General features: G+C 38.0%; 1 protein-coding gene across 1 annotated transcript in view; it reads left to right on the top strand.

Annotated features, from left to right (window-relative positions):
• The window catches only part of LOC107091427 (NADP-dependent malic enzyme-like), a 21,586-nt gene extending 11,566 nt beyond the window's left edge, over positions 1-10,020 (top strand). The window contains 11 exon segments of the mRNA XM_015385349.1: positions 379-523; positions 1,252-1,413; positions 1,509-1,612; positions 1,687-1,796; positions 3,104-3,201; positions 3,294-3,407; positions 3,485-3,590; positions 4,078-4,220; positions 7,002-7,175; positions 7,354-7,452; positions 9,096-10,020. Coding sequence (XP_015240835.1) covers positions 379-523; positions 1,252-1,413; positions 1,509-1,612; positions 1,687-1,796; positions 3,104-3,201; positions 3,294-3,407; positions 3,485-3,590; positions 4,078-4,220; positions 7,002-7,175; positions 7,354-7,452; positions 9,096-9,257 — 1,417 coding nt within the window. The 3' untranslated portion in view covers positions 9,258-10,020.
• Positions 10,021-10,679: the final 659 nt, after the last annotated feature.

Genomic DNA, 10,679 nt, shown 5'->3' with positions numbered 1-10,679 from the left:
AGCCCCTCGCGCAAAATTCCAGTTTGCGAGCGCAAATTACTGCACGCAAAATTGGATCTTGATAAATCCGGCCCCTAAAGGTATAGAGGAGTATCTTTAATTTCCGGGTGAATCATCTAAATAAATGATCATCCTAATTGTCAGTCATTCTGGTGATAGATTTAAGGCCATCCGACGTGCTAAATAGCGTTGCTGTTTAGCATGTAACTGTCCTTGTCTGCACATACGCACTTTCAGGAGGATAAGTGTATTGAGGTACGGTTTCAGACAGTCCTTGATGCTCACCTTTCTCACTGCGCTTCTTTGAAAATGGCCGAGGGTTGTAGGAGAAAAACTGCTAAAATCCTCTACTATAACTTTAAAGTGTTTCTTGTAAAGTTGGCTTTATAATTTGCTGCATGTCGGTCTTTGTGTGTAATTTGATTCCACATTTCTGTGTGTTTGCAGAGGACTCTTCATCACCATCCATGACCGTGGACACATTGCCACCATGCTTAACTCCTGGCCTGAGGATGACATCAAGGTACACACCTTGCTCTGTTGTTATCATTTTCCAGCTCTGGATTAGTATGCATTAGTGGAAAGTAAGAATGCTAATTATCGGATCTACCGGACTTCTTTTTTTTTTGTGTATACGTTTCCAAGAAGACAAAAGTGAAAACCTATGCAGAGGTTTTCACACTGGTTTGTTAAATGGATGTTCTTCTTCTTTGATTTGCTAAATCACAGCTTCATTCTAACATTTTTCGCATTTGTTTTATGTTTTGACAAATAACAATGTTCACTAATATCCAAAATTCAATAAGAGATTTTTTAAAAACCTTTTTGGTCTAAAGACATTTTAAAGATGGGCTTTCAACTTAGTCTTAAAAGCATAGCATTAAACTGCTCATTTTAGGAATCTGCATGGTCAAAATCAAGTTGCCACAGATTAATAAGGTGGGCTCTAAAGAGTCTGCTTCCATCAGATTTAGAATAAGAGTTAGAGAAGTGGAGAAGCCTCAGTTTAAGTCCAGATTGAACAGGAGCAGTTTTAAGGCTCTGTGCCAATCTAAAAATCTAAATCTAAATGTATGATTTCTTTGGTCTTTTTTGTGATCTACAAGTAGCAAAACTTGAGGAGGTTTAAGTTAATACTTTGTACTTAAAGGTTTAAAATGTGATAAAACTGAACAGGAAATAAATCCAGGAGTCTGGATCTGGAGGAGCATTGTAATATAACATCGGAGGTGACGTTTGTGGTCTGTCCAGGCCATCGTGGTGACAGATGGAGAGCGCATCCTTGGACTGGGGGACCTGGGCAGCTATGGGATGGGAATTCCGGTTGGGAAGTTGGCTCTCTACACGGCGTGCGGTGGCGTTCCTCCGCAGCAGTGTCTCCCTGTGCTGCTGGACGTTGGCACCGACAACCAGGTGAGGACGATCATGATGCTTTCTAGGCCTGCTTAACTCAAAACAGATTCAGGAAGGCGGCGTCTCACAGAAATATCCGCTCTGTTCCAATCCAGGCACTTCTAGATGATCCTCTCTACATCGGCCTCAAGCACAAGAGAATCCGAGGAAAGGAGTATGACGAGCTCATCGAGGAGTTCATGCAGGCCGTGACAGACAAGTGAGCCAGAATCACGTTACTAAAGTTAGAGTTGTTGATTCTGATGCATGGCTGATGGGGCATTTCCTCTGCAGGTACGGGATGAGCTGCCTGATCCAGTTTGAGGACTTCGCCAACAGCAACGCTTTTCGTATACTTAACAAATACAGAAATCGATACTGTACTTTCAACGACGACATCCAAGGTACATTATCCAGAGGATCTGTCTCGGTACTGCATTCATATGGTCAGAGTTTGAGAAATACAGATTTAAAGTGAAACATTTTCATTTGTTAACAAGATTTTCTACCTTTTTTTTCATTTCACCCTTTTGTATATTTTATTGGGATTTAATATTCATCAGCAAACCAAGTAAGGCTTTACTGGGAAGTGAAAGGATTTTAATGGTGGTCGTAGCATGTCATCATTTCACGTGCAGCCGATTGAACATAAGAATTACCTGAACCCTGAGGAACACATGAGATGTATTGGGGATAAAGTTGAGGTCCTAGAAGTTTAAAACCAGGTTGGCTTATTAAAATACAATTCCAAACTTTGCATTAAGTCTGTCATCATGAGTATATTAAATGTGCATATCTACTGAGACATGCTGCTCTTCGATAAAGAAGCATGGATGAAGTTTGAAGGACATGAAGCATGAGCCGATGTTATTTCATGCCAGAGCTGAGCAGAAATGTTAGTCTAGATCAGGGGGTCTGCAACCTGTGGCTCTTTGGACCATCTACAATGGCTCCTAATAGTGGCTAAGATGATCTAAACAACTAATGTACAGTAAGAACAAATACTAGTCTTAGATGTTTTATTGGTTTTTAGAAAGAATCTTTGAATTTTCACTACAGAACGACATTAAAAAAACCCAGAAAAAGGCATTAGAGCTTTTTTTTCTTTCAATTAGCTCAGATTTTTTTTCTCTTTTTACATCAAATAATAGCTTATATAAGAAAATCCATACTTCCTCTTATGGAACAATTTTCTGACATTATTTTTAAAAGCTAATATAATACAATAAAGTGTTGGTTGTTTAAGGTGGAAACACATTTTCTACGGTAGATATTAAACAAAAATAATAGGTTGTGTTTAGAAAGTCATGTAATATTTTGCTGTTTAAAAAAAATCTTTTATTAACTCTAAAACAAAAAAGCTTGCAGTTGTAATTGTAGGAAAAGACTCAGAAATGCACGGATTGTCTGAGTCCTGCTGATTTAAAGAAAGAAGGCTAATCTCTTTATATCACCATTTTCATGACACCAAAATAAAATAAAAACAGTACATCACGTTCGCTCCATTTCATGATCATGTATCACTTTGTGTTCTTGTATCGCTTTGAAATAATTGCAAAAAACTGAGATTTTGTCAGCGGTCTGGACATTCTTACCAGCCACTCTTTACTTTTGTCTGATATTTGTGATCTAAAATGAATCACAAGCAGACATTGTTTCATTATAGGGATCTAATCTCTCTTCAAGAGAAATAAGTTTGTTCTCCCTGCAGGCACAGCATCTGTAGCTGTAGCGGGAATCTTTGCTGCCCTGAGGATCACCAAGGACAAGCTGCTAAACCACACCTTTGTTTTCCAGGGAGCAGGCGAGGTGAGTAGAGGTGAACCAAACCTCTTCAGCGCAGATAATCTATTTTAAACTAACATTAACTGACTTGGAGATTAAAACTTATTATCTGACAGGCTGCTATGGGTATCGCCCACCTATTGATGATGGCCATGGCCAAAGAGGGAGTATCTAGAGAAGATGCAGCAAAAAGAATTTGGATGGTGGACTCTAAAGGTCTTATTGTGAAGGTAAATCATCATAATATGTGTTCCTGTGTGTAAATCATCATAAGTTTGGAAAATAAACAAAGTTATTGATCCTACAGGGCAGAGGCAACCTAAACCATGAGAAAGCCGAGTTTGCCCACGATCATCCGCATCTGAAGACTCTGGAGGAGGTGGTAGAAACCATTAAACCCACCGCCATCATTGGTGAGAGAGCTACTTCTCAGTGTTGGTAAAAATGAGTGCAAACTTCACCAGCACAGTGTTTGAGTCATTATTTAACCCACATTTGTTTTGTTCCTGACCAGTTATGGAAACTCAGTGAAAGTCTGTATAAAGGTGACTCTTTTCATGTAGTATTTCCTCGCACCGTAGCAACCAAATGCCTTCTCACTTCTTCGTCTTTAATATGATCCATTAAAAAACTTAGATGCTGAACTTAATGGTTTGACACTAGAAAAAAGAAATAAATGCATGTAAAATGAACTGTCAAATTGTTCTAACATCTCAGGGATGTTTCAAGGTTTATAGCTTTCCAAGTAAAAAAAATAAAAAATGTTAGTAAAAAAGTAATTGAGCTGATAAAGTGATCAAATATAATTTCTAAGCTTTAATTTTTAACAAACAATGGTGTCTTTTTTTCCTCAATTCTTTATTGTTGTTGCAAGAAAAATAACTGGAGTTTGTCCCGAAGGTGTTGCTGCAATCGGAGGAGCATTCACCGAGAAGATCATTAAAGACATGGTGTCTTTTAACGAGAGGCCCATCATCTTTGCTCTGAGTAATCCTACCAGCAAGGCTGAGTGCACAGCAGAGCAATGCTACAAACTCACAGAGGTAAGATAGCTCAGTATGTACAGCGGGTACGGAAAGTATTCAGACCCCTTTCAATTTTTCACTCTTTGTTTCGTTGCAGCCATTTGCTAAAATCAACCACACTCACCAAGGTACAGTGGCAAGGGTTTATATACAGTGGGTACGGAAAGTATTCAGACCCCTTTCAATTTTTCACTCTTTGTTTCGTTGCAGCCATTTGCTAAAATCAATAAAGTTAACTGCATTTCTCATTAATGTACACCCAGCACCCCATCTTGAAAAAAAAAGTAGTAATTTTTGTAAGTTTAATAAAAAAAGAAAAACTGAAATATCACATTGTCATAAGTATTCAGACCCTTAGCTCAGTATTCAGTAGAAGTGCTATGTTTAGCTAGTACAGCTATGAGTTTTTCACACCTGGATTCTGGAATCATCTGTCATTCTTCCTTGCAGATCTACTCCAGTTCTGTTAGGTTGGAGGTTGGATGAGCGTAGGGGGACAGCCATTTTCAGGTCCCTGCAGAGATGCTCAATTTGGTTTATGTCACGGCTCTGGCTGGGCCAAACAAGAAGGGTCACAGAGTTGTTCTCAAGCCTTTCCTTTGTTATTTTAGCTGTTTGCTTCGGGTCATTGTCTTGTTGGAAGATGAACCTTTGGCCCAGTCTGAGGTCCTGAGCACTCTGGAAGAGGTTTTCTTTCGAGATTTTTCTGTATTTGGCTGCATTCATCTTTCCATAAATTACAACCAGTCGTCCTGTCCTTGCAACTTAAAAACACCCCCATAGCATGATGCTACCACCACCATGTTTTACTGTTGGGATTGTATTGGGCAGGTGATGAGCAGTGCCGGTTTTTCTTCACACATACCGCTTAGAATTAACGGCAGAAAGTTCAATCTTGGTCTCATCAGACCAGAGAATCTTCTTTCTCAAAATCTGGGAGTCCTTCATGTGTTTTTTGGCAAAGTCGATGCAGGCTCGTATGTCTTGCACTGAGGAGAGGCTTCCATTGGGACACTCTGATAGGGCTGCAGTGATAGTTGACTTTGTGGAACTATCTCCCATCTCCCTACTGAATCTCCGGAGCTCAGTCACAGTGATCTTTGGGTTCTTCTTTACCTCTCTCACCAAGGCTCTTCTACCACGATTGATCAGTTTGGCAGGACAGCCAGGTCTAGGAAGAGTTCTGGTCGTCCCAAACTTCTTCCGTTTATCGATTATGGAGGCCACAGTGCTCTTTGGAACCTTGATTGTTGCAGAAGTTCATTTGTAACCTTGGCCAGATCTGTGCTTTACCACAATTCTGTCTCTGAGCTCATTGGGCAGTTCCTTTGACCTCATGATTCTCATTTGCTCTGGCATGCACTGTGAGCTGTAAGGTCCTCTATAGACAGGTGTGTGCCTTTCTTTATCAAGTCCAATTTGTTAAGTTTAATTAAATACAGCTGGACTCCAATGAAGGAGCAGAACCATCTCAAGGAGGATCAGAAGAAATGGACAGCATGTTAGCTAACTATGATTGTCACAGCAAAGGGTCTGAATACTTATGACTAATGATAAGGCATCTTAAATCGTTTCGACACAATGCCAAGCTGTATTGATACTGCGTTGATACTGTCTCACAGAATACTGACACCTGCTGAACCTTTAAAGACTCTACAGGCAGCTTATTTGACAGACTAAAGTAAATTGATTTGATGACCTAGTACAATGTTATAATTTAAGTTATTTTAGGTTATATTGTATTATTTCATATCTATGTTTAAATTGAAAATATCTTTGATATTTTAGATGCAGCAAATAAATAATGTGAACCAATTTCATAATGTGAACATTTTGGGGAGAATGTGAATGAGGATGCTTGTGGACTAGGATTTTAAATCATATTTTTAAAACAATAAGTACAGTAAAAACGGTAATAAAAAAAAAAACTAAGAGTCAATTTAAAATTAACTTAAATTCAGATAAGTTGAGTGATAACTGAGAGGAAACGGATGACAAAATGAGGAAATTAAAATAAAAATGCTTCCTTTTAGGCTGCTCCAAATTTCTTGATAGTTTTAAACGATAAACCGCAAAATATGAGTCATTTGTTTAGCAGATGCATCGTGTTGACAGATCGGTCACATGACTTTCTTGAAGTGACACGCGCAGCGATACAGTGTTTTGCTCTATGGGCTTGATGCATGCATCAACGCATCGATAAATTTGCAAAAATTTCTACATTTGTTTTTTTCTGTCAACATGGTGTGCTGAGTGCACATTGATGAGAAATAAAATGAACTTGATTTTAGCAACTGATTGTTATAAAACAAAAAGTGAAAAATTTAAAGGGGTCCGAATACTTTCCGTACCCACTGGTTGACTACAGTACAGGAACATATAGCAATATTCATGCCTAAGAGCTTTAAAAAAAATATTTCATATTCGAATCACAAGCTTAAACATTTATTTGAGTGACCATCTGGAATTAGTGCAAAGATTTTTTTTTTCTTCATTTTAATCACTTGTTTTCTGTGACTGATGCAAACAAACTACAGTTGTGTTTTGGCATTTTCTTTAATGAATATCTTTATGTCCCTTGTTCATTGATGCTAGATTTAAAGAGTGCGTGACTAAAGCTATATGGCTAACATTTAAATTAAACCAAGCTTTGTTTGTCATTGCATTAAGACAAAAAGGGGAAAACTTCATCTAGTGTGAATAATTGGCAATGAATGCATGTCTTTTTTAACGCTCTAATAGAAATGAAAAAACTCCATGCACCAGGATCAGCCAATAACCTCACCTCTCCTTGATCAGGGCAGAGGCATCTTTGCCAGCGGGAGTCCGTTTGACAAAGTGACCCTGGCAGACGGACGCACCTTCTTCCCCGGTCAGGGAAACAACGCCTACGTGTTCCCAGGAGTTGCTTTGGGTGTTATATCCTGCGGAGTTCGTCACATACCTGAAGAAATCTTCCTCACTACTGCAGAGGTTGGTTCCTTACTTAAAAGAAACAAACACCTAAACTGGAGCAGTTTCTGCTGTATGCTATGGATGGTTAATGGACTCTGTGCATTACTTAACACCTCTTTAAGCTGTTACCTCACGTCTGCTGTATATTTCTCCACTTCAGGATTCATTATATCTGCTGTGTGTTTTTTGTTGCCAGGCGATAGCTGGCATGGTAACTGAAGAGAACCTGGCTGAAGGAAGACTTTACCCACCTCTGAGCACTATAAGAGAAGTGTCCTTTAAGATAGCGGTGCAGGTAAGGGACTTCATGCACAATGTATTTTTTATTTGGATCTCAAAATGTTGCATAAACCCAGATATAGGACAGAAATTTGTTTGAAGCGCCTTTTCTACGAATTACTGCGTCGGCCTGTGGCTCTGCTGAGATTTTCAGCTGCCTTCTCATCTGCTGTCTCATATCCTCATTCTTTTTTTTTTTTTTTTAAACACTGTGGATTAACAGCAGGAGATGAAATGGCTGCTCAAATCCTCAATGACTACAGAAACTAAAGCAGCTTGGATTTTGTCTCCACTCTTTTTCCAGGCTTTTAGTCCTTAATTTTAAATGAATAGACTTTTCCTCTGAAATAGGACTTTGATCCACTAAGACTCATTAGCCCAGAAAAACACTCATCTGACGTCCTCTAGTTTGGGGTAGTTCTACTCAGAAATCAGTCCATTGAAAATCTTTGTAGACTTAAAAAGCTGCTGCTGTATCTCTGGCTACATTTGCCAATGCAACAGGACTGCTCAAAGTGAGAGTAAAGTTATGACTGAAGGGTGGCAGTGAGGAAAGTAAGGGTTGATAATGGGTAGTAAAGTTCAGCAGAGTTTTTAATTATGAACGTTTTACCGTGTGTATGCAGCTCCACCTCCAATCAAGTTTCTCTCAGCTTTTCTTTTGCACGCTTATATGAATGACACCAAATAGCCAGCCTCTTCAGACACAGCATTTCTTGGCCTACCTTCTCTGCTGCTGAATCAACTATTATACCCATTATCCCCATGATTGTTTAACTGACTGGAAATACTGTGAATTGTAGCTCCTCTTCTTAGCTCCTGATCCCTTTAGCTTTAAGCAGTAAGAACACCGCCTTAGGGATGTCATTATGACAGACATGATTGATGCTTGCCAATTTAGGGCTACAGCCTTCGTATAGCACTTGTGGTCACTGCTGATGCACTTCCTCTTTGGTCCTTACTGATTTGCACTATTTGATAACAGCCCAGGTGTGTTCTGCTCCATTCTTCATGGGTCAATTTTCCTGATCTAAAAATGCTGGATAAAAACACTTTATTTAGCTCTTCACTGTTATTTTCTGCAGTAAAGACCTTCTACTGAACCATTGATGTGATTTCAAGTGTGGGGAAAGAACTAAAACTGCAGAGCGCTGACTTTGGAAACTACTGGTGTGAACCATAGTTCATTTGTAAATGGTCATAATTGATATTCTAGTTTTTTGAGACACTTGTTTGGGCATTTCACTAGATTTACCCAATAAATCATCAAAATAAAGTGATTCTTGAAATATTTGACTCTGTAATAGATTTTGATTTCCTTGAAATTAGATTACCAAGATAAAAAATGACAATACATTTATAATCATTCTATGTGATGAAAACCAAAGAGTTTGTTTTACAATTACCATTTTTTATTATAAGTTGATATTAATTTGACCTAATTCTAGAAGTGGTATTTTAAGGTAATGCATTTTTGCTTAGCATTACATGCTAATAATGACTATAATATAAAAATGTGGCCAAACTGAAGAGGTGATGAACAAAGGGAGAAGTAAAATGTCTGCAGTACATACTAGAACCAGCAGAGAGAGCTGTAGATCAGACCACAGCAGGTAGCTGAAAGATCCTTCACCTCATGATGTTTTGTTGCCTTTCCAGGTTGTCAACTATGCTTACAAACACAACATAGCTTCAGTGTACCCCGAGCCCAAGGATAAGGAGGCGTTTGTGCTGTCACAGAGCTACAGTCCTGACTACGACTCCTTCACTCTGGATACATACAGCTGGCCGCAGGAGGCCATGAAAATCCAGGATGTCTAAACTGTGTGTACTGCTGAGCTGTCACCTTCAGTTTCACTCCTTTTCCAGTTTGTTGTTTGATTTTATTTTTACTTTTCAATAATTGGTAGACACCTACAGGCCAAATGGTGAGTATTGCACTGCCCATAATGTCTAAGGATTGATTTATTTCTATTTTGGTACTGTACATTATTTTTTTTTTTTGATCTGTTTCCAAAAGGCTAAGGTTATATTCTAAAAGCATATCAAATATCACACCTTTTCTCTCGTTTCTTTCTGCTAAGATGTTGAAGGATTGGCAGTTTCTGTGAAGTGTTGCGTCACAGTATCTTTCAGTCCTTTGCTCTATTGATAGAAAGAAACAGCTGAATCAGGTCAGGATCTGATTCTGTGACCTCAGAAGGTTTCCGCTTCTGCAGCTGAAAACGTGTTGTATAAGACGTCTGCTCAGACCCTTCTTCCTGTATGAAACTTGTTTTTTGTACTGTCCTTCATATTTGGTTTTGATCAGTTTGTTCTTTGTTTGGCTCTGCATTGCTGTCATTTAATTTTAACGAAGGAAGTTTTAATTGTTTTAATGTTTTCAGCAAAAATAATGGTTTAAAAGTAATTGAACACATCGGGGTATATTTGTACAACTCTGCTGTTGGTTTTCAGTCTTGTTTAATGGAAAAGCTTCAGCTCCTTATGTTGTACACTAAATAAAAAATATTGTGCAAGCTTTAGTTCTTAGAGATATGCTTGAATTTTTGGGAGAAACTAACAATTTTTTAAATAAAAGCCTTTAAAAAAATTTTTTGTTTTTTTTTCTGTCAGTGAATCAATCTGTAATTTAGAGCACACATTTGGAACAGAAGCTGCTGAAATCAAGGGAGCAGGTAATGGTAAAGGTAATCAGTGTTGCTTCCTCACTGCCTTTATTTATTTTGCAGATCAGATGTGATTGATCAGAACATGTGATGTTGTATTTTCTTTTTGAGATAAGGTCATATTTCAATCTTTACCAAATTAAATGGGTTTTAATTAATTGAGTAAATTTGAAATTTTTTATCTGAAAAAGCATAAGCCAGAAGTCAAATTAACTAAAGTTGCAGAATTACAATAATAATTAAGAAATGCAGGTTAAGATTTCCAATTTTCTAACTTAAAAAGCCTTCAGTCAAGGGTGAACTTTATGATGGACCCGTAGTTACTGGACCCGAAGGCTTTTGTTAGGTTTTTATATTTGACTAAAAATGAGCCCAAACATAAAGCAAAGCCGCATATTTATTAAATGTTTTCCTACTATTGAGTATGCAATACTAATATTTATATTTTTAGACAGACACCTTTTAGAGCCTCATTTATAACGTACTCAAAAAAACATGAATATAAGATATATATATCTTAGAAATGACCACTAACAGCCAATGCCATTGATGATACATTCATTGTTTACACATC

The sequence above is a fragment of the Cyprinodon variegatus genome, unplaced genomic scaffold (genome assembly GCF_000732505.1).
Source record: "Cyprinodon variegatus isolate N-32 unplaced genomic scaffold, C_variegatus-1.0 Scaffold337, whole genome shotgun sequence".
In the NCBI taxonomy this organism is placed as follows: domain Eukaryota; kingdom Metazoa; phylum Chordata; class Actinopteri; order Cyprinodontiformes; family Cyprinodontidae; genus Cyprinodon; species Cyprinodon variegatus.
This window is presented reverse-complemented; position numbering and strand designations above follow the sequence as displayed.